General features: G+C 40.5%; 2 protein-coding genes and 4 long non-coding RNA genes across 6 annotated transcripts; 5 read left to right on the top strand and 1 right to left on the bottom strand.

The window, feature by feature from the left end:
* Positions 1–452: 452 nt before the first annotated feature.
* LOC113029713 (uncharacterized) lies at positions 453–2,959 on the top strand. Its single transcript, XR_003273477.1, has 4 exons — positions 453–531; positions 970–1,176; positions 1,627–1,792; positions 2,766–2,959. It is a non-coding gene; the product is annotated as an uncharacterized LOC113029713 (long non-coding RNA).
* Positions 2,960–3,359: 400 nt separating this feature from the next.
* On the top strand, positions 3,360–4,369 carry LOC113029714 (uncharacterized). Its single transcript, XR_003273478.1, has 3 exons — positions 3,360–3,378; positions 3,506–3,573; positions 4,084–4,369. It is a non-coding gene; the product is annotated as an uncharacterized LOC113029714 (long non-coding RNA).
* Positions 4,370–7,672: 3,303 nt separating this feature from the next.
* On the bottom strand, positions 7,673–13,016 carry LOC113029855 (uncharacterized). The gene is made up of 11 exons (XM_026180884.1): positions 12,689–13,016; positions 12,413–12,591; positions 12,224–12,317; positions 11,575–11,787; positions 9,671–9,764; positions 9,505–9,596; positions 9,289–9,403; positions 8,817–8,918; positions 8,448–8,615; positions 8,167–8,322; positions 7,673–7,935 (listed from the first exon to the last, which is right to left on the bottom strand). Exons 1-11 carry the CDS (start codon positions 12,950–12,952, stop codon positions 7,721–7,723), a joined length of 1,692 nt encoding a protein of 563 aa, XP_026036669.1. The 5' UTR covers positions 12,953–13,016; the 3' UTR covers positions 7,673–7,720.
* Positions 13,017–16,664: 3,648 nt separating this feature from the next.
* LOC113029716 (uncharacterized) lies at positions 16,665–17,729 on the top strand. Its single transcript, XR_003273480.1, has 3 exons — positions 16,665–16,755; positions 17,401–17,483; positions 17,679–17,729. It is a non-coding gene; the product is annotated as an uncharacterized LOC113029716 (long non-coding RNA).
* A 226-nt stretch (positions 17,730–17,955) lies between these two features.
* Positions 17,956–19,699, top strand: LOC113029715 (uncharacterized). The gene is made up of 3 exons (XR_003273479.1): positions 17,956–18,053; positions 19,229–19,299; positions 19,502–19,699. It is a non-coding gene; the product is annotated as an uncharacterized LOC113029715 (long non-coding RNA).
* A 10-nt stretch (positions 19,700–19,709) lies between these two features.
* LOC113029854 (G2/M phase-specific E3 ubiquitin-protein ligase-like) lies at positions 19,710–22,476 on the top strand. Its single transcript, XM_026180883.1, has 5 exons — positions 19,710–19,720; positions 19,762–20,000; positions 21,298–21,476; positions 21,763–21,896; positions 22,463–22,476. Coding segments are annotated over exons 1-5 (564 nt in total). The 3' UTR covers positions 22,464–22,476.
* The last annotated feature ends 1,370 nt before the right edge of the window (positions 22,477–23,846 follow it).

The following is a 23,846-nucleotide window of genomic DNA, read 5'->3' as shown; positions in this document are numbered from 1 at the left end:
AAACTGATTCACGATCTGAAAGTGCGCAGATTTAACGTATACATAATCCTTCGTTAGGTTTATTATTTTCATTTCACACGTAAAACACATTTATAGATTCATTCACCACTCCTGTTAGTTTTGGATGCGCTCGGCTCCAACCAATCAGACCAATTTACGCAGACGCACTAATCCCGTAACTGCACACTACCCATAATCCTCAACCGCCGTCGCTATGGAAATGAAGATAACAACAGCTTGGTGCTACCCGTTATTCCTTTATTTACTCTAAAATAATAACCAGCGATAATACGAAATTAAACTGGCCCAGTGTTTAATTATGTAATTAAAAAATGCAAATTGTAGTATTTTATTTTTTACAAATTGCAATATTTATCTACAGCGCGCCTTTAGCGACACGTCAACAGATCTTAAGCAAGGCGATTGGATGGTTTTTACTTCAATGCATCTTGGGAGTCGTAGTAAATGTATCTTTCAACTCACGGTCCTGCAGCGAAGTTTTCGACTGGACACGAGGCAGATCCTAGCTAAGTAAGTTGTGATAAACTGTGGGTAATTTGCATGTTCACTGAAATATTAATTTCAGTGATATTAAACTGATATTAAACTTGAAATGTTTTCACAGAGCAGTCTGTGTACCAAGAGAACTACTTCTGCAAAAGTTTATTTAAATTTTTTTGTGATGTATTCCCATGTGTAAGACACTTGCTTGGCCACCCAGCTAATGTTAGTACTGCTCTATTTTAGCAATGTATCTTTTCTGTAATCAATTCAGGTTTTTTTTTAACCCTATTCACGTAATTAACTCAATATTAATGACTTTAATCTCGTAATTGATTTTTTTTTTTCTAAATATGGTGTAATACTGCCTCGTAATATAAGTTATTTCTTTGGTCATAAATTATTTTTGTAATCGTTTCACCAAAACAGACCTGAAATAATCCCTACATGTTCCATTTTCATTTGCAGAAATGACAAAGCCAAAAACCAAACCATGCCCTTCCTGTCAGGCCCCAAACACCTGCAACAGGAAGACATGCAGTGGATGCCTGGGCAGCCTGAACCTAAAGGAGGGATTGAAAAAAGAAACAAGAACAGTTTAAAAACAGTAACTGGGCTGCCTCTGTTAAAAACAACAGAAATGCGAGCAGGGTGGTTAATTCAGCCCAGTTGTCAGTAAGTTTAAAAGTTCTGATCTAATAAGTGGTTGGTCTGGTAGACAATTCTTTATTAATCACAGTTGTCAATGTTTTCTTGTATATCATGAAGTAAGAAACTAACAAGACATGTATATACACATAAAATATTAATTTATAAAAGAGCATAAATAAAAAAGTTATTCACATCAGAATAACATCATCACACTAAAGACATCCAACTAGAAAAAACTTGTTAAAAACTATTTTTATTCAAGCTACTTCTGATTTTTAATTTAATCGGCTATTAACTGAGAGACAAAACATTTCAAGATGGATTTTATCATACATTTACAGGTTTGGTCACCATAAATACTTTTTAACTATCGACAACAATAAAACAACAAAGATGTGAAACTTAAAGGTTTGTTATACATCAATTTGCTTACATGAAAGACTGGCTGCATGTTTTTCTTTGTTGTTCTTGCAGGTTTCAAAGCTACATGCCCTGGGCTACCAACCAATTCTGTTTCTTGGACAGTTTGACCGTAAGGGCCGTATAGTAGGGGACGTGATCACTCAGATCGAACCAGCGGAAGGTGCTGCACGTGACATCCTCATGAAGATGAGGAAGCTTTATGAACACCTTCTGAGAAGTAAGATATGCTTTGTCCATTATCTGTAACCAGGTGTCCTTATCAGGTAGCCTATCCTAGCTGTCTTTGGGTGATACTCATGGTACACCCTAGATAAGAAGGCAGATCATCACGGGGTACATAGAGACAAACAAGATGGTGAGGATGAGGATAGTTAACAGTCACCAGCTATTCTGTTCTACTCTACTCTATTCTGTTCTGTTCTATTCTATTATTCAGCCAAGGTTCAGACCAGTAACCTTCTTGCTGTGAGGTGACAGCTGCCCTACATGTCCTGTTGCTAACATGAAAATAGTGTTATATCTGCCTTATTACCTCCCCATGTGTCGGTCACATCACCAAAGCTAGCCATACTGAACCTCTGGTGTTACCCACCTGAACAATTTTGTATGTGTGTGTGTGTATAGTATGGTCTTTCACACTCATGTATATACAAATGTATTTTTTAAAATCTTCACGAAAACCAGACCTGATAATTCTCTTTGAGACTTTCTAGTATAACAAATGTTATATAATGTTACCAATATGAACACCAAGATTCTTAAATAATTTATATACTTCTTAAGAGGTTACCTGATTACCTCCCTGAGGTAGTTAGCATCACCACTGTACAAAACTCCTAAGTCACAGTACTAGCTTGAAGTGTCAAATGTTATTCACTACAAAGTCAGGAAAGTAGTGTCATCAGAGGAAAAAGTCATTATCTATCTGGATTTATAGTCACACTCATTAATTTTTTAATGTACAATGTAGAAAAGCACTACAGATGTCACACTACCCTAGAGGGCACTTGTACTGAATTATTTGGGTCAGTGAGTGTGCGAGATGACTTATTTGATGCCAATATTTACCAGTTGTATCTTTAGTAAAAACTTAACTGAAAACATGCAAATCACTACTTATTATGTGTTTATGTGCACTGTACATTTTTTCAACCCATTTTAATGAATGTTTAATATTTAAAATGTTTCAGAATTACAAGCTTCACCTCCTGCTAAAAGTTCTACACCAGCAGCTGGACCATCCTCTGCTGACAGTGTCGATGCTGGACCAGTCCCAGACCCAGAGGCTCTAAACGAGGAATTTATTCTTCATTTAGAGCCTGTACCAACATCTTCCCTCTGTCAGCCTCCTGCATCCTCCTCTTCATCTCTGCTTCCTCCTGCATCCTCCTCTCCATCTCTGCTTCCTCCTGCATCCTCCTCTCCATCTCTGCTTCCTCCTGCATATTCCTCTCTGTCTCTGCTTCCTCCTGCATCCTCCTCTCCATCTCTGCTTCCTCCTGCATCCTCCTCTCCATCTCTGCTTCCTCCTGCATCCTCCTCTCCATCTCTGCTTCCTCCTGCATCCTCCTCTTCATCTCTGCTTTCTCCTGCATCCTCCTCTCCATCTCTGCTTCCTCCTGCATCCTCCTCTCCATCTCTGCTTCCTCCTGCATCCTCCTCTCCATCTCTGCTTCCTCCTGCATCCTCCTCTCCATCTCTGCTTTCTCCTGCATCCTCCTCTCCATCTCCACATCCTGCATCTCCCTCAATTTCTACGGTATACACCTCGGATGTCCCAAACAAAAAAAAGGACAAGGAAAGGTTAGACGTTATGGTATTGTAAATGTACGAAACACATGACATGTTTGTTAAGATTTCTTTTTCTTAATTTTTGCATTTTTTCCAGTTTTACAGAACTCATGTAAATATTTCATTTGTTATTTTTCAGAATGCCGAAAACACCGTACACAGAAGATTTTCAAATATGAAGAGATAGTAGACAGGAGAGTTGTAAATGTAAGTAATTTAGCCTGCTGTTGTGCAGATTTGTTTGCGTCTTTGGACTTCCCGGATTTGAACTGTGCCTGACTGAATATCCATAAGCTTTTGTATTTGATGAATCTACACTAATTCAGCCACTGAGTCAGGATTTCACTCCAAATAGGACATTAAATAAGAACAGACCACCTGATACGACCTGGTCGTGCTGCCTTCCTGATGTTTAAGTTCTTTAAAGTCCTCCTGACATCATGCTCAGAAGGAGTGATTGATGTGGAGGTGCTCCTTCCCATTCAGTAACATCTGCTTCAGTTAGTTTTGCTTGTGAGCCACAATGTAAGCAGTGTTGCTTTGCTGACATGCACTTGATGCTGGCAGTACAAGCATTGTAGTGGTTCTTATGTTTTTGTAAACTAATTGTATAATATATTGAGCCATTCAATAGTACACAAATGTTTATAAGCTCCTTTTTGTATGCAACTTGCATGTCTTTCTTAATTAATTGTTTGTTTATATCATGTTTTTCAGGAAAAAGAAGAAGTTAAAGTCAAGTGGAAGCCTTGCTCAACATGGTATGTAGTAACAACTTTGTTGGACGGGAACAGACATTCATATTGTTGATAAATAGTTATCAACTCAATTTGAATTCATGTATTTGGACTAAAGTAAATTGGGAGCTTTTAGCTATCGAGCTCCTCTTCTGTGAGGAGCTTGATAGCTGTCCACCTCCAAAGTCCATTATGAGTTTTGGAGGTGGACATGGTCAACACTTTTAAGAGTAGGCATAAGACTTTACTTCTTTATAGAGCTTATAGTTAGGGCTGGTGCAGCTCAGCCCTTAGTTATGCTGTAATAGGACCAGACTGCTGGGGGTTAGTGTCCCCCCCCCCCCCTCTCTCTGTCTCTTTCAGGGTTATGCAGGCTCAGTATTGGTTGGAGATGCAGTCACGTCTCCTTTTACTGAAAACTCTCCCCCTCTCCCTCACCACCATCTGTAAACATACATGTCTCAGTAATGCAGTTCATGCATGTTACTAACTAAACTTCTTCCCTGGAGTTTCTGTGCTCTCTCATCCAGCAGGTTCCAATGGATCGTGGCTGCTGCTGTGGTCCTGCTTGACATCTACTACATATATTAATACTCTCTGACTTGATTTGATTAATTTATATTACAATGAAGGTGTATAAAGCATGACATGAATATAGAAGATATTTCATCCTAAAAAATTGTCATATGTCACAACCTAAATTGTCCTATTTTGTGTGTGGTTGTCGTTGTTGTTTGTTATGTTTTTCTCCTGACAGTGGCAAAGTGTGGGATGACACATGGGAACCTGCGCAGTTTTACACACAGTAAACCAGGCACCACAGGTCGCAGAGATCGCACAGTTCACAGCTTGTAGTTCAGCATAAAAGTTCAAAATAAAATATTTACTATACATTTCAACCAGTGTCAGTGTCTGTTTCACTCTCTAATTGTGGCTTAAGTACCTAACATATTCATGAATCTGATCGATCAATAATATCTTCCCTGCACTCGACATCTCATAGTTTTACATATCAGCCAACATTATTGTCTACATCCTCATAAATATAGAAGTGACTTGCTTATTATAACATATTACAAGGTAAAGTAATACTGCACTGCACGTATAGTAAGTAACACCTACTGTGTATGGGAGCCTAAAGCAAAGTTAACTGCACCAGTACCAGCTTCAGAACATATTGTATATTATATGTTTCTACCTTTTTGTAATATGTCATGTTTAGATGCAGTGACAATTGCACATTTGGAGTTGTGGTCATATGTGGTCTTTATATACAGGGTATTAAAAAAAATTGACATTTTTTGCTATTTTTCTTGTTTGTTTGCACAATATTATTGTGTACATATTACATATGTAACATTATTGTTAATATTATTATTAGATATCAAAGATACAATTTGATTGAGGGTTTTCCTGTCATAATTTCAATAAAAATGCAATTACACACGTAAACAATAGGATCAAAATAAACTTTTAAAAAGTCTGTTGATCAAATGCTGATTTTCAAAACATTCTAGAGGAAAACAGAGATAAAATAATCTGAACAGTAACAGTGATTGTGGATGATGATGGAGGCTTCAATGGATTATTCTGTTTCAATCAATAGGTTCGTATCTATGACAATAATTTGATAAGTTTAACAGGTTGGTTTAGGCCTGGCAATACAGCAAATATTCACAAACTTTTGTTTTTGAAGAATGTTTATCTTTTTTGGGATGAAGCTATCTGGCAAAATGAGACAACCCTTTTAACCTCATCTTTATGTCTTTTTTGTGGCTATGATACTGGATTTTGGTTTGATGCATATGCAGGTTACAGCTGGGGAATGGCAGTATGTTGTGGATTGATTTGGCATGTTCAACCACTGTTACACCAAACTCTCTCACTTATAACATGATAAAGGCCTCTTACTCAGTGTCATGGATTTTCTATACTTTTGGGGACACAGGGCCAAAGTCTGAGGCAATAAGTCAGATCAAAGAAGGCAATGATTCTAAAATGGGAGTTTACTTATGTCATTATATATATCCAGGAATATGTGCCAGAGGATAGTTGTCATGAAATCAATATTAAATCAAAGTATTCCTTAATTACCACAGCTGACACGAGTTCTCCATAGCTGCCTGCTGTCTCAGGATCTGTCTCCAAAAAGGACCAGGGAGCGCTAACATGTTATGTTCTAAAATGATGAAGAAAATGTACATTAAACATAATATAAACTTACTGAGTGAAGTAATGTCAAGAGGATTCCTTTAGCTCCTATTGGGTTGGTTCCTTGATCAATGCAATACAGAATCATTAATCTGGTTTTATGTAATGTCCTCAAAACATGTCAAAATGAGGCTCACTAGTCTGTGTGGCCTCCACATGCCTGTATGACCTCCCTACAACACCTGGGCATGCTCCTGATGAAGTGGCAGATGCTCTCCTGATGGATCTCCTCCCAGACTCCAGGACTAAAGCATCTGCCCACTCATGGACATTTTGTGGTGCAGTTGGTGGATGGAGCGAGACATAATGTCCCAGTTGTCCTCAATTGGATTCAGTTCTGGGGAATGGGCGGGCCAGTCCACAGCATCAATGCCTTCGTCTTGCAGGAACTGCTGACACACTCCAGCCACATGAGGTCTAGGATTGTCTTGCATTAGGAGGAACCCGGGGCCAACCGCACCAGCATATGGTCTCACAAGGGGTCTGAGGATCTCATCTCAGTACCTAATGGCAGTCAGGCTACCTCTGCCGAACACATGGAGGGCTGTGCAGCTCCCCAAAGAAATGCCACCCCACACCAAAACTGACCCACTGCCAAACTCATGCTGGAGGATGTTGCAGGAAGCAGAAGGTTCTCCACGGCGTCTCCAGACTGTCACAAGTGCTCAGTGTGAACCTGCTTTCATCTGTGAGGAGCACAGGGCGCCAGTGGCAAAGTCGCCAATCTTTGTGTTGTCTGGCAAATGCCAAACATCCGGCACTGTGTTGGGCTGTAAGCACAACCCCACCTGTGGACGTCGGGCCCTCATACCACCCTCATGGAGTCCATTTCTGACCGTTTGAGCAGACGTGCACATTTGTGGCCTGCTGGAGGTCATTTTGCACAGCTCTGGCCTTTCTTTCCTACCCCACAGTACCTTCCCTTACCATTTGTTTCATACTCTTTTACTTCTTCTTTGATGACGGTTGTCTTTCTAGATAAGCAATTTCATTTGCTCTGGGGCGAGTCAATGGCTCGGGTGCATTCTGGGACTGTCAGTTCACCAGTGTGCTGGCATGCTTCTTAACAAACACACCACTACAGCAAACATCTCAATTGTACTTGTTGATTTCTTCGACAAAACACTGAACAAAAAATTTACTTGTGAGTGTGCTGCCTGGTGCTTTTAAATTTTGTGATAATTTGAGCAGCCCAGAAAGCATCCCATAAATTAAATTATGTTATCGTATCTGAACATGTACACTAGTCATTAAATTAGATGGGAAATAATGATTCAGGGTAAACAACTGCACCAAGGAAATTCCATTTTTCTTATCAAAATGTAAAATGTCTGTTGAAAAATCACATTGAACAGAGATGTGATTAACTTTTTATTTTACCAAACATAACATCAATGATGACACAATCAGTCTTCATCAGAAGTGCTCAAATCACTCTCAGTGGCATCGTCTGGAATGTCCTCCTCCTCCTCCGAGTCCATTTCCAGGAGTGGTTGGTGGCTGACGATTCTCTTGTACACGTCCTTTACTTTGAGCATTTCAGCTTTCAGTTCACTTTGTTTTTTTAAAACCAGGCTACAGAGTCCCTTCTGTGCATCCTCCGACATGCCAACAAAGGAGGCTGTAAAAAGAACAAAACAAATAAATGAGAAAAGTAAAAAAAACAAACAAAAAAAAACATCACCTCATAAACACAAGGAATTAGGATGCTGTAATTAAACATTTTTTTAAAAGGGAGAAGGCAGTGTTAGCTAGCAATCTAGATATAGGTAAAAGATCCAGTAAGACTTTAGCATCTGCTCTTATTTTCAATCGATTCATCAAAAAATTAATAAATAAATAAAGTGCTTACAGTCTGAGGAGATTGTCCCCAACACCACAGAACGCATTCGCAACACTGTCCAGTGATGCCGCATCTCCCTGCAAAGGATCATCTCCTCCTCTCTCAGGCGCCTCACAGCCATCACCTTCTCAAAGACCTTTCTCTTTGTCCGGAGGTCAGCAGCAGCTACAGTTTAACAACATCAGATGGGAAAACATAGTAGCATATTATGATTCAAGAACAAAACATTCAACTACTGCTCAGATACTGGGAGTTTGTTTAAAAAGGATATTTATAAATCAAGAGCTTACGTTCACTTGTGCTCTGCCAGGGCCAAATATCGGTCTGCATGAGGGCATCACTGGATACGATTTGCTTTGTTGGTTCAGCGAGCTTGTTGTAGTCGTCAACAGCAGCCGCCAAGCGTTTCTTCTCAACTAAGATGACCTTGCGAATTCTGTGTCGCCTCTTGTTGCTATCTGTAAATAATCATAAAAAATTCACACCTTCACATAATGTATATAGTTTCATTTTAATCTACACTCATCAATTTGTTTGCTAGAACAAATCACATCCAGCTCAAACAAACCTGGATCTGATTTGATTCTGTTTACAAAGTAGCTGCACAAGCTGTACAAACTGAGCATCAAACGGTCCGTTTCAAAGAAACTGGGACGTACCATTTTGTCTGTAAAGACTTTGTGTTCGCACTCTGATGATGACGACAAGCTCCTCTATTCGTGCCTGCAACGCTCCAAGGCTGCCATCAGTTTGATCACTTTCTAAGTGAGAGGAATATTAATCAGAGCACAGGATGAGTAACAGTCACCAAACTACAGTGGACTCTGTAATCACTGACTTGATGACATTCATTATAAGACATCTGGAGCCTTCATGTGCTGCTATCTCATGATAATCATGAGATAACAAGTATGTTGGTGTTCAGGTTTATAAAACCAACTAGTACGACATCATTTCAACCCAGGTTCTATCCAATTTGATGAAACGCAACAACTCTGCCATAAATTTGCTTTTACAAGGCTTATTTTTCATTGTTTGTTGACACTGTCAGAAAGATCTTAACTCTAAGTTCTTTAATGAGGCCATGGTGGGTCCTATTGTTATACATGAGTGCATTATATTGAGACTCACCTTCAGCCCATTTCTGCACATCGGCCACCCATTGCTGCAGTGTGTCGTCATCCACACCCAGCTCATTTCTGATCGCATTCAGGCTCTCCACTTGTTCTCTAAGGATCCTTATGATCTAAGAATGCATTCATAAATGTCATTCATATTGACATTAAAAGAGTACTGGTGTTTTCCCCCCATTACCACACACATTAAAATGGGTGTTGAAAAAATGACCTTTAGATATCGCTGGCTCAAAGTGCGGCCCAGTTGTTCCATTTTCCTTTTGTTCCACCCCAAAGCCAGGAGGGTCAGCATGTCTGTTCGCCCTGCATTTCAGTTAGTATACAAATTAGAATTAATGAGCAGGAGACTGAGTGGAATCTCAGACACGGACACACACCTGCTTTAGACATGTACTTCGTTGTGATGGCCACCCTAGACAGGAAACTGTTTACTTGTTCCACCTCTTCTCCAACTGTTGAACCGGCCCCATCCTAAAACGCACCTCCCCATTTGATCTATAGAAAGGAGGTCACAATACATGACTGCTGAATTCATTCAACCTTATAACAAAATGTCTCAAACTAATCCAAAACTACAAGCTGCAGTATACCTCGCATTTCCAAGTGTGAGCCTTTGCATGCATGACGGTTAAATAGGGGAAATATTTACAGGCCACATCGGAGCAAAGGAACGTAATACAGTGGGGCAAAAAAGTATTTAGTCAGCCACCGATTGTGCAAGTTCCCCCACCTAAAATGATGACAGCGGTCAGTAATTTGCACCAGAGGTACACTTCAACTGTGAGAGACAGAATGTGAAAAAAAAATCCATGAATCCACATGGTAGGATTTGTAAAGAATTTATTCATAAATCAGGGTGGAAAATAAGTATTTGGTCAATAACAAAAATACAACTCAATACTTTGTAACATAACCTTTGTTGGCAATAACAGAGGTCAAACGTTTACTATAGGTCTTTACCAGGTTTGCACACACAGTAGCTGGTATTTTGGCCCATTCCTCCATGCAGATCTTCTCGAGAGCAGTGATGTTTTGGGGCTGTCGCCGAGCAACACGGACTTTCAACTCCCGCCACAGATTTCCTATGGGGTTGAGGTCTGGAGACTGGCTAGGCCACTCCAGGACTTTCAAATGCTTCTTACGGAGCCACTCCTTTGTTGCCCGGGCGGTGTGTTTTGGATCATTGTCATGTTGGAAGACCCAGCCTCGTTTCATCTTCAAAGTTCTCACTGATGGAAGGAGGTTTTGGCTCAAAATCTCACGATACATGGCCCCATTCATTCTGTCCTTAACACGGATCAGTCGTCCTGTCCCCTTGGCAGAAAAACAGCCCCATAGCATGATGTTTCCACCCCCATGCTTCACAGTAGGTATGGTGTTCTTGGGATGCAACTCAGTATTCTTCTTCCTCCAAACACGACGAGTTGAGTTTATACCAAAAAGTTCTACTTTGGTTTCATCTGACCACATGACATTCTCCCAATCCTCTGCTGTATCATCCATGTGCTCTCTGGCAAACTTCAGACGGGCCTGGACATGCACTGGCTTCAGCAGCGGAACACGTCTGGCACTGCGGGATTTGATTCCCTGCCGTTGTAGTGTGTTACTGATGGTGACCTTTGTTACTTTGGTCCCAGCTCTCTGCAGGTCATTCACCAGGTCCCCCCGTGTGGTTCTGGGATCTTTGCTCACCGTTCTCATGATCATTTTGACCCCACGGGATGAGATCTTGCGTGGAGCCCCAGATCGAGGGAGATTATCAGTGGTCTTGTATGTCTTCCATTTTCTGATGATTGCTCCCACAGTTGATTTTTTCACACCAAGCTGCTTGCCTATTGTAGATTCACTCTTCCCAGTCTGGTGCAGGTCTACAATACTTTTCCTGGTGTCCTTCGAAAGCTCTTTGGTCTTGGCCATGGCGGAGTTTGGAGTCTGACTGTTTGAGGATGTGGACAGGTGTCTTTTATACAGATGATGAGTTCAAACAGGTGCCATTCATACAGGTAACGAGTGGGGGACAGAAAAGCTTCTTACAGAAGACGTTACAGGTCTGTGAGAGCCAGAGATTTTCCTTGTTTGAGGTGACCAAATACTTATTTTCCACCCTAATTTACGTATAAATTCTTTACAAATCCTACCATGTGAATTCATGGATTTTTTTTTTCACATTCTGTCTCTCACAGTTGAAGTGTACCTCTGGTGCAAATTACTGACCTCTGTCATCATTTTAGGTGAGGAAACTTGCACAATCGGTGGCTGACTAAATACTTTTTTGCCCCACTGTATGTCCTGGGACGTTAGCTGCCAACTTCCTCTGGAGAAAAAGGGGGTAAGCAAAGATCTCCCCTCGAAACATGTTCAATGCAGCTAAGAGGACTCCGTGGCGACAAACAGCTATTTCCATGCCCTCCTCATCCAACTTCCCAGTGGACTTTTTGGACGACTCCTTTGCTGCAGTCCAAGATGAAGATCCGCACAACCCTTTCCCCGGGACCTATACACTCAAAGATTTTAACATAAAAGATATGACATGATTAAGCCCTATCAGGGACAAACTTTTTAAAACAAATGCATAACAATTAGCTGAATTAGCCTCGAGTCACACAAGACCTTATATCTCCCCAGGACAGCACTGATAACACAAAATAAAAATCATGTTGTTTTTTTTAAATACACATGGTGACAAAATTAAGTACACATTAAGATAAAGTAAAGTAAATAGTATTACGACAACACCAAGAGAAAAATAAAAAAAAAATATCGACCCATCCATATATGTCCACACACACACACACACACACACACACACACACACACACACACACACACACACACACACACACACACACGTATGTGTATATGGTTACGGCATTAACGTCATTTTAACAAGATTAACGCTAACAGCACTAATATATATATGTGTATCTTACATGATTTGTGTGTCTCTGGATGTATTTCACAAACTCAGCAACTTCCTCATCTTTTTCAATGAAGACACCTTCAAAATTCCCCTGCTCTGAAGTGCTGAACGAACACAGTGACAGTTGTTTGAAAAGAAACATTAAAATACATTTTTCTACAAATCCATATTTGACTTATGTACACAATGCATAACGTACCTTGCATTAGACTGAAAGCGATAAAGCTTGCGGTTTCCATCAACTGAGACGGCAAGCATGTCTGGAGTGCAGGCAGGGCAGCTAAAGCATGGCTCCTTGCACATCCTGTCCACCTCAAACTTTACAGCACTCCACTCCAAGAAACTTTTACTGAAGGCATCAGCTGATATTCGGCCATTCTTTTACATAGAGGACATACAACAGAATATTCAAGGACAGTCATCATAAACATTGATTTGCACAATTTCCTTAAACTTAGCAAATTTAGAAACTCACCCTTCCAAAATGGGCTGTTCGTTCATCCAGCATTTTGACAAATGCCTTAAGTGACATCCCTGGTGCAGCCTTCTTAATGTCATAGAAAGACTGAAAGACATCCATTGAAAACAGGGTGCAGAAATTTAAGGTGCCAGGCCAATATCCACTACCCAGGATGTCCTTAACTGAGGGGGACCACATTAGGCCACAGCTGGTGCAGCTCACCACTGGCAGTGCAAGGTTATAACGGCCTTTAGAAAGGATAAGGATAAATTCAGTCATGGCTCAAAGCATTCATTTTTTTCATGTTGTTTTCAAATCGGTCTGGTAAATCCAAATGACCTTTGACAGGTTCCCACATATACTGCGGGCCGAGAGTAATTAAAACCAAGATAGCAATGCACAATTTGCAATAAAACCTCCAAACACATCTATTGTGTATGTAGTGTGTGACAAAAGGGCAACTTACCATTTATAGTTACAAGAGCCACAATTGCGCCGGGTGAAACCTCAACGTTACCTGCTGGGCAGTCACACACATGGTCTGGCCTTTGCACAGGCAACAGCCGAACTAACATTAAAACACACAATATATATAAAAAGAATTAGAAATTAACTGATACACAATAAATATACAATAACAGCACCCACTCATACTCATACATAGCAAGAAATGCATAAGACTTAAAAACTGTACCTATTGGCTTGTGAAACTCTGATGAAGGCTGCAAAAACTCTCCTGTTACTGCCTCTCTGTTGTGCAGGACAAAGCGTGTGTGAACTGCAATATCACAGTCAGCACAAAGGAATGGAAGAGGCAGGCAGTCCAGGCACCTCACAACTACTTGTTTGCCACACTGACACACACGGTGTGACTGTGGATCCAGAGTAGCTAACATATTGTCTATAAGACAAGGCCTGGCCTCTTTCCACTTTTGCGAGGACACCATATTTCTGATCGCCCAGTGAGTAGCAGCTGACTCAGACGACATCTCACAAGTCATGGCTGTGTCCTCTTCTCCATCCTCCAACAACTGAAGGAGCTCCTGACGAAGCACCTCAGTTCCATACACTAACAGAAAAAAAATAAAGAAAGGAAGAAACTCTTCCACAAAGTGAAAAACACTCTGGGCAGTATGTTTCTTAGGACTGCACAAAAGCCCTGCATAACTCAACTATAACAACAAATATAAAAGTAAACAGAAATCACAACATATACAAGAAGGTAAAGTACCTTTTGTTGGGTTGACACTGGCAACATAACTAGGTTCTTCACGTGGACATTGATGCTGCTCTCTGGACACTGGGGGGGGGGGGGGGGGGGGGGGGGGGGAATGAAGAATATTTACTTACTGAAATTCTTTGGTGAAAACAAGTTGTGAGATAAAATCAATGGTTGTGTGAACACTGACCACGTGGCATGCAACTAGTACTTCGACTGGTTGATGGTCTTTGAGGAATAAAATCTCCCTGTCTGTCACGTTTTTTCCAGCGCACTGGTCTTGGCTGAGGTTCACTCTGTGCATCATTCTACGCAATTAACAAGGAAAAAAGGGAACACCTAAAATACAGTCTATGGTTAAAGCAAAGATTATCAAACATCTTAAGTTAACCAACTTAATTTGACATAAACTTTAAAAAAAATTCAAATAACATAACGTTTACTCCGTACAAAATATTAGACAAGCGTGTTCCCTCTTTAACAACTGTTTCCACTAAAAATGTTACCTGCATATCTTGAAGGAGTTCGTCAGCAGCCTGAAGCTCTTCCTCCAGCTCGGGATCCTCTAAATCACTCATTTTCAAGCTAAAGAGGAAAGAGATTTTTGCAGAACTCAGTGACATAAACACATAACTAACGCAATTCAAATGATTTTCAGTCTTGGCGCTCCGGTTAATGTTAGCAATTAACGTTAGCATCATCAGTTTGTAAAGAGCTAGCAGAACTCTTAGCGCAAAAACTGCTTTACGCACCATGTGAGGGTATTTTGCAGCACACAAGTCCTTTAACGTTTGTAATAGATTTAATCCATCATCGTTGGATTAAATGGCTAATGCTGCAGTAGCCACGTGTAGTCGTTACCTAGCAAGCATGCTGACGGTAGCTGTAGCCATTTTTAAATACATTACACCGTTTCCGAGCTCAGTCACCTCTGTTTGTTTGAAGCTTTTATGAAAAAACAAACTTTGAAACACACATCAAGGTATTACTTTAAATATATGTATTTTTTACATACCTGCATTAGAATCAATCAGTTCCGCCTCATTTTCTTATTCTTATAAATGGGTCTCTCCGTTCTCCCATCAGGCTTTGCTTACACAGGTTGCGTCTGATTGGCTGGAGCCGAGCGCGTCCAAAACTAACAGGAGTGGTGAATGAATCTATAAATGTGTTTTACATGTGAAATGAAAATAATAAACCTAACAAAGGATTATGTATACGTTAAATCTGCGCACTTTCAGATCGTGAATCAGTTTGGAAAACACTGTGTGATGGCCACAACATGAAACGATTTTATTGTTGAATTATCAGTGATACTTTCGTGTTTTTGTTGAGAAATGTTAACGATGTCATTAAAAGAAAGCATTAAATTAGGGAGAAAAACCCGTTCGCGGAGAGGGTCCGCGGTTCTCCAGTTAGATTGTGCTTCACGGCGTCATGTTTCGCCGTGACGGGGTTATTATTGGAGTAAATGGATGGCTGGAGCCTCTGCTCGAAGCGTCTCTGATCGCCGCGAGCGGGTTCATATTGGAATGAATTGACAACCCACAGCGTCACATAAAAACGTGGAAGGGTACCTTAGGCGTCAGCATGAGAAGTTAAGGGACGTGACAAATCGTCATTATTTTACGCGTCGGGAGTGAGAACGGGTTGCTTTTTCCTTACAGATAAATGTCGGCTTGATGACCATTAAAAAGGGTGGTTTGAAGCCATACCGTGGAAAAACTATTTTCCTAACAACAGACCCTGACGTTACTGCCACAAGTCTGCTCAATCAAGCTGTTAAAAAAATGAAGGCCTGGGGCTCGGTCACTCAGGCACAGCTGGCTGCTGGCGGAGCTCACGGGCGCGTCACTGCAACTCCCCCTGGCTTCTGCTCCGCGGCTGCTGAGTGAGCCCTCATCTGGGACTCTCCTCAGCTCTTACTGGGACAGTGGCGCGGCTGCCCCTCTGTTGGTCTTCCATGGTCTCTTGTGTTCTGGGGGCCTCTGGATGTCTGGAGTTTTGATCTCCTCCATACCTGCTTCATACCCTGGAGGACGGGGCTGTGGCTCCCCACACTCCCTAGCAGATCGTTACATGGAGAAACCTTTGGAATGCAAGCATGCTGATCCACACAGGTATGCACACAGGTGTACACACGGGTATTCACAGACGCGGACTACAGCTTTCTTGGCTGCTGCCTCAAAGCACATTGTGCGCTGTCTATCTTGCGTGCTGCACAATATCGTTTATTACTTAGTATCTACTGATATTTACTGCTAGCTAGTTTATTGTGATGGTGCCGTTTTTTTTATTATGTTGCTCTTTGTTGTTTGCTTTCTCTTCTGTTTTTTTTCTCCATACAGGTGACCCAGGTGTTTTGTTTTTTTTGTTTGTTTGTTTTTTTCTTTCTTCCACCCCTTCTCACCGTCTCTTCTCCCCTTTGGTTTTCTTTCTCTCCCTCTCTTTCTTTCATTCTTTCTCCCTGTCCTATCCCCCAGTCATGTCTGTCCCGTTTGTAGGAACTGAAAATAAAATAAATTCATAATTATAATAAAGGTCAATCAAATGGACCAATATGGCAAGGCCATGATCATCCACTTGGTAAAATAAATCCGCTTGGCATCTTTCTTGGCCTTAAGACAACAATTCTGATGGCTAAAGATCCAAACGGGACACAAAAAAAAAAAAAAAAAAATGAAGGACTTTAACAAAGATCTAAAAGATGGACCTTTCCTTCTTCTGTATCCGGATGGCACTGAGGTCATTACTGTCCCTGGAACACAAAGACCATTTGCACTTGAGGCTTATAAGGCTGAAGTTGGCAAGCCTTATCAAAGAATCACTGTTTTCATCTGCTTGAAGAGTGACTTTGAAGATGGTAAGCTGCTAATGTTTGTTTGGATTTTGACACAGATTCCCTTAGTTTCAACAACTGCTAATTTTGAAATTGTGAAATGTTAACATTATGCATAAAGCACCCAAGTCAATAGCATACCTACATTAAAATGGTGAATGGCCTGTATTTGATATAGCACCTTCTAGGGTTCTACAACCCCCAAGGACACTTCACAACAAAAGCAGTCATTCACCCACACACATTCACACACTGCTGGTGATTAGCTACAATGTGGACACAACTGTCCTGGGACTCACTGACTGAAGCAAGGCTGCTGTACACAGATGCCACCTATCCCTCCCACTACCACCACCTGGCATGGAGGGTGAAGTGTCTTGCCCAAGGACACAACAACTGCGACAGACTGAGCAGGGCTCAAACCTTCAACCTTTTGATTACAGGGCGGGCTTTTAACTCCTCTGCCACCATTGCTCCCTAAATTAGCTTGTATATGTTATGTTTCTTCCTGGAAACATGAAATTCAGCCATTTTTGGATCTACTGAGTCATGAGTTTTCAATGCTAACTTTATGCCTTTCGTATTAATCTATTATTGATGATCAAATAAAGTTTCATACATTAGTATGAATTTAGTTAGCTTAGCTTGATTTGTTTTCATGTTTTGTAGTTGGAGAAAACTCAGAGTTGTCTGACTCTGACCCAGAGATTGTTATTAAAAGGCCCTCTGAGTTTGATCTTGCTGATACACTGGTAAGTACAATTTAACATTTTTTATAGAGTTTTCTTGTTGTTTAGCCACCACCATTTGCCTCAGTTCAGTAAAACAGTTAATAGTTATATGTGAAATACATTTTGTGTGTGTGTGTGTGTGTGCGTGCTTGCGTGCGTTTGTTTGTTTGTTTGTTTGTTTGTTTGTTTGTTTGTTCGTTTGTTTGTTTGTTTCAGCCATGGGAACTTCAACATGAAAGCAGTCCTTTACAGAAAGCAGCAGAATATGAGTAAGTGATATTTTAAGAACATGTAATCTTTTACTGTTTTTTGCCAACACTTTGTATTAATGAGATATACTCTTTTGTCAAGGTTCAAGGTTCTTTATTTGTCACATGCATAGTTATACAAGTATAACACACAGTCATTCAGTCTGTATATGGTTTTTGGAACATGGACTACATAATACTTGTATTGCTTGTTTGTTAATCAAGATGCTTAAATATTTTCAAAGTGTCAATTAATATTTTCACAGTACACAACAATAATGCTTTTCTTTGTTCTCTAAGGAAGGGTGCTGGGGATCTTGTGCTTGCTAATGAAGTACAACAGGTAAAAAACTATTTTATTAGTAAAAGAGTGCAGCAGACAATCTCCACCGCCTTTACTTTGCAATTAGATAACGATTCACTGTTTGCTTATTACATTCATTGTTATTATACAATGCATTTCACATCATCAATTTTCATACTATCAATAGTTTATAACATTCACCCCTTAAAGGTACAATAAGTCATACCGGTACATGAAATAATCACAAAGCAGTCTAATGTCTCAATCATGTTGGAAGGAAGGTTACATTGAAACTAACTGTGTATGACTCGTCTTTGTCATCTAGAATCTTCTGGCGCTGATCCGTAGCCATGAAACTCATGGAACGGGAGGAGGGAGAGTCACTCGTTTGTTTATAAAGATAGACTGCAGTACACAGATTTGACCACAGGATGTTCTTCTTATTTCATTCTTACTTACTTATTGTACCTTTAGATAATCTATTGGGATAGGGAACCTAAGGTACATCCATCTACTTCCGGACCATGGGTCCCCTACTGCTAAAAAAATAGGAGCCTATGAGCCAATAAAAATTATTTTCTGATCCCGTTTGATGTGTGCCATGGATTTAAAATATGATGTCCGTGAAGTATATAAACACATTTTGATGCCAAAAAGTGCTTAAGCGACAGGTGGCAAAGGTTATTTTAGGTTTTGTTTGAAAAGACGTGGCGAAATGTAAATGTTCGTCTCACAAAATTGACATCATTGAACCAGACACAGAGAAGAGGACAAGCTTAGTTTTGTTTAGCGAGCTTCGAATCCTTCTTCCAGGATGATGTGGAGAAAACCACTATAAATCTGGTCATGTGATAATTTGCAGTTATGCTGGGGGAGAAAAGCTTCTGAGGCGACGTCATATTTGCGACATCTGACTTGTAGTCATTTTAATGACGAATTTTTACAAGCTAACAAATCTCAAATTACATTACAGACATAGTCGAAACACAATTATTTATTATTTAAATTGAAGTACAACATATGTGTGATTCAGAGAGTAAGGCAAAGCAGACCAGAAAATAACTTTTATAGCTCCATTCACTTCCATTCATTTTTCTTTTGTTCAGGGACCCACGAGCAGACCAGAAGGGGAGGAGACTTAGGCTCCCTATATTAAAATAATTATCAATTGGTCAAATATGAATTTTCATTCATCCTCATTTCTGTATTTCCAGGTCATAGATTTGGAAGAAGAAAACGATACAGGCACTACTGAATGCCTCACTGTCGAGAGCTCCTGTTACAGGTGCGTTGTATCTTGAGTAATTATTCCAGAGGGTTGCACAAAATATATACACACAATTATTATAAATGTATGTAGTTTGACTCTTTTACATTTGATTCTTCAGAAAAAAAAAATAGTAGAATCGTTCTATAAAACTGGAACTGCATGTTTATGCATTTGTCTTTTTGCATCTACACTTTGTGTACATGTTTTCACTCTGCAGAAACTACACACAGCTGTTTGAACCGATTGTGATTGATGATGAAGATCCTACTCCTAACGAAGCCAAAGCTGAGCCCCCAGAAGAACCTGTGTTAGTAATTTAAACATTTGAATCCAATTAACCGCCATCTTGTTCTGTACAAGACATCATGCAATCATGAGAGAAGTATATACACCCTTTTTTCTTAGAGACACCAATTTGCAGGCACATGAAATTATTGCAAATTTGGCACTGGAACTTGACCACAAGACGGTCAGCAGGTTCAATATATCAAGGTCAGCTGTATGGGATGGAGCTGTTAGAGGATTTCGACGCAGCACATACTCTGACAACTACGACATGTTCATCAAGTTTAATGATGATGCTGGCAGCTTTGAAGAAGGTTTGGATACAGGTGGCCTGGGGTGTGAATTCCTCACACTTCTTATGGGCAGTCTGACAAATCGCCCCATCTTTGATGGACCTCCAGAGAGCCGTTATCTTGTATATAATTCAAGAGGTGGATGTTTTCTCCGTAATTATTACAATGGAAATTTTAATAAAAATTGGCTTATTTTTTTCATTAGCATTTTTTTTTTTTTTCTAAATGACATCAGAAACAGCAGTATGCGACATTACGTGATGGCAGAGCTTCAGTTCATCCTTTGTCTTTTTTTTTTTTTTTTTTTTTTAATAAATAGGACAGGGGGAATGAATGAGAGAAAGAGGGGGAGAGAAAGAAAGAAAACCAAAGGGGAGAAGAGACGGTGAGAAGGGGGGGGAAGAGAGAGAAAAAAAAAAAAGAACTCCTGGGTCACCTGTATGGAGAAAAAAAAAACAAACAAACAAAAAAAACAAACAGAGGAGACAGCAAACAACAAAGAGCAACATAATAATAGAGAAAACAAAGCACCATCACAATAAACTAGCTAGTCATAGATATCAATATTTACTAAATAATAAACGATATTGTGCAGCACGCAAGATAGACAGCGCACAGTGTGCTTTGAGGCAGCAGCCAAGAAAGCTTTAGTCCGCGTCTGTGAATACCCATGTGTGCATACCTGTGTGGATCAGCATGCTTGCATTCCAAAGGTTTCTCCATGTAATGATCTGCTAGGGAGTGTGGGGGGGCCACAGCCCCGTCCTCCAGGGTGTGAAGCGGGTATGGAGGAGATCAAAACTCCAGACATCCAGAGGCCCCCAGAACACAAGAGACCATGGAAGACCAACAGAGGGGCAGCCGCGCCACTGTTCCAGTAAGAGCTGAGGAGAGTCCCAGATGAGGGCTCGCCCAGCAGCCGCGGAGCAGAAGTCAGGGGGAGTTGCAGTGACGCGCCCGTGAGCTCCGCCGGCCCCCAGCTGTGCCTGAGTGACCGAGCCCCAGGCCGAGAGGCCGGGGGCACCCCACCTCCAAAGGGGCCCGAGCGAGCCCCAGGCCCCAGGCCCCGACAAGCGGCCGCCAAGGAGTGAGCCGGTGTGTACCCGGACGCCCACCCCAGACACAAAGAACCACCAACACACCGACACCTGAGGGAGTCCGCCACCGGCAGGGGAAGTGGTGGTGGGTGGAGATAGGCCTCCAAACCTTGGAGGGCCTGAGGTGTCCCCAGAGAGGTGGCGTCTGATACCCAACCTGACATATAGACACAGACATACAGGCACACACAGACACAAACATCCATTCCCACCCTCATGCTCTCATATGCACTCACTCCACACTCAACCAACGTGGAGACAGACATAAAGAGACGCTGTACACACATTAGCATATTTAATAGCAATTAACCATGATAATTATGTGCCCTGTATAACAGCTGCCAGGCAAGATGAGTACTTTTTAGCAGGAAAGATGATCGCTGTATCCATTGTGCATGGGGGACCAGCACCACATTTCCTCTCCAAGAACCTGGTCAACCACATCACAGGGAATCAGAGTTTCAGCGCCACTGTAGAAGATGTGCAAGATGAGGAGATCACAAAAGTTCTACATCAGGTAGAAAATTACCTAGGCTCAGGGAATGGGTTTACTTAGAAGACACTTGGGGCCAGTTTAAAAGATTTAATCAGGATAAAAGTTATCCGGGTTGGATCATATCTTGAAAGTAGGTTCAAGGCAGATTCTGTAATCTGAAAGGACAGATTTCCACCTCCCAACAACACAAGTGAAATAACAAATTGATTATTTTTTTAATCCAATGTTTGAATGAATCGTAAAAGTAGTGAAAATTATTTTTGCTTTTCTTACAGTAAATCTTTTTTTTTTTTTTTTTTTTTTATAGGTCCTGAAAGCTGAATCAGAGGAGTCTTTGCATAATCTTATTTTGCAAAACAGCACAATCTTCCAAACTGCTGGATGCCTCAGAAACGTCAAGCCTTGTGAGAAACAAGCATTTGTGGAGGAGTACCTCAGATGGTACATCCTTGAAAGAAACCAAAGTGTCATTCATTGGTAAACTCATTACTCCTTTTAAATTCAGGATGGCCAGATGCTCATCACAGCAGCCACTGACATTTTCAGACCTTCAGATGTATATGAAAAAACTGATTCGGTAGCATCTGTGTGATCTGATGAACAACAAGTTAATTCCTGAGCCACTGTCGCACGCTATTAACCTTTTGACACTAGAACTCTAATTTAGTATACATTTATTGTTCACAATGACCCATAATAATCATAGTCATGCAACATGATTAATTTTTAGTTATTTATAAAAAGAGGTGATCCCTTGTTTGACACACTTGTTTATTCCAGTGTGAAAGCACTGATTTTTTTTTAAAAGCTGAAATCCCAATGAGCTCTTCTTTTTTTGCTGTCACAGTTAATTTCTGAGCACTATGAATTGTTTTTGTGTATGCATTTGAAATCTGTCCAAATTTATAATGAAAGATCTAGTAGGTAAAGACATTTAAACACAATTTAGAAGACTGCAATAGTTATAGCTATAAACCAATTATTAGTTATTTGTCTATCCTTTGCAGATTTAAAGATGGACTGGAAAGTCTGAATTTTTTAAGTGCACTGCAAAAACATTCCAGTGTGCTGGCCCCACTCCTATGCTTCTCTGCCAAGGCCCTGACTGCTTCAGAACTGGAGAGCATGTTCAGACCAGATCTCAGCCCAGCAGGAAGCAACAAGCGGCATAAGGAGGTCCTAACACTTGGCTTTTGGGCAGATTATCTCCTTGATTGTGAAGGTTTGAATGGCCGTTTTTAATTGTTTATAGTTTTATGAAAGGAGAGGTAAGGAAATTAATTTTCTGTAATGTACTACAGTGTTTACTTTCTTCTTTCAGAGAAGGCAACAGCAGTGTGTCTGGAAGATTTGATGATGTTTGCCACAGGGCTGATGGCAGTTCCACCGGCAGGAATGACACCACCACCATGCATCCAGTTTTTAAGTGATTCGCCTTTTCCAGTTGCAAACACCTGTGCAAATACTCTGAAGCTACCCATCTGTGACTCATATGGCATCTTTAAGGCCAACATGGACTTTGGAATTCAAAATGCTCCAGGATTTGGATGTTCTTAAATCAGCAAGGTCATCAAGTTACAGTTACTGAGTTACCCTGTTAGGTTCAGCTGCCGTTGGCACACTACTTAACACATTCATGTGACAAGCAACTTCCATATTGTTAAACATTTAGTTGTTTTTTCTGAATATTGTGTATGTTGGAAAAGTGACAGAAATGCTGGACACTATTTGTAAATGGTTTTATTAAAGAAAATTGTAAATGTTTCCTTGTGGTTAAATGTTAATATTTAAATTCATGCCAGTTCCTGTATATTATGAACAATATTATATTCAATTTAGCAAGAGGGAAAGGAAACACTACTAACATTAAAAAATGAAGGAAAAACAGAAGGGCTGGAGCACTCAAGTCCAAAGGTTTTATTAGGTGCAAAAAAAGGAAAGAAACTAACGTTTCGACACCGTGTGTGTCTTCGTCAGAGTAACTCTGACAAATGTCATTACAAACTGAAGTTCAGTTGGTATCTAAAACCCAGCTATGTCCTTCAGGGCCAAATACAGTTCTGTGGCCGATTCCCAGTCTTGTGGCTGCTGCAGTGTGTTTTGTTGTACAACCTGTTGTAAATATTCCTCAATGTTTGGATCACCACACAATCCAACCAGTAGCCCCTCCTCGGGAAACACATCCAGTTCCCTCTCCTCAACAGCAAATCCACAGTCTCTTGAACCATATCTGCAAAATGAAAATAGAACAGTGAAGGATTTTTTGCTGACAATATGGAACTATATAAATCAACGCATGCAGTGACATGTTATAAACTGCTCTATCATACTTATGTGTAAAATTATGAATATATATTAACCAACTTAAGCAATAACAACACCTTGCATTTA

Source organism: Astatotilapia calliptera, chromosome 9, assembly GCF_900246225.1.
Source record: "Astatotilapia calliptera chromosome 9, fAstCal1.2, whole genome shotgun sequence".
In the NCBI taxonomy this organism is placed as follows: Eukaryota; Metazoa; Chordata; class Actinopteri; order Cichliformes; family Cichlidae; genus Astatotilapia; species Astatotilapia calliptera.
This window is presented reverse-complemented; position numbering and strand designations above follow the sequence as displayed.

Coding starts and splice junctions, on each gene's coding strand:
- LOC113029855 (XM_026180884.1), bottom strand. CDS start 12,952: ATGACTGAATTTATCCTTATCCTTTCTAAAGGCCGTTATAACCTTGCA. Junction 12,592..12,688: donor GAACAGCCCATTTTGGAAGG/GTGAGTTTCTAA, acceptor TCTATGTAAAAG/AATGGCCGAATATCAGCTGA. Junction 11,788..12,223: donor TCCAGAGACACACAAATCAT/GTAAGATACACA, acceptor TTGAGTGTATAG/GTCCCGGGGAAAGGGTTGTG.
- LOC113029854 (XM_026180883.1), top strand. Junction 20,001..21,297: donor TCTTGTATATAATTCAAGAG/GTGGATGTTTTC, acceptor CCTGTATAACAG/CTGCCAGGCAAGATGAGTAC. Junction 21,477..21,762: donor TCACAAAAGTTCTACATCAG/GTAGAAAATTAC, acceptor TTTTTTTTATAG/GTCCTGAAAGCTGAATCAGA.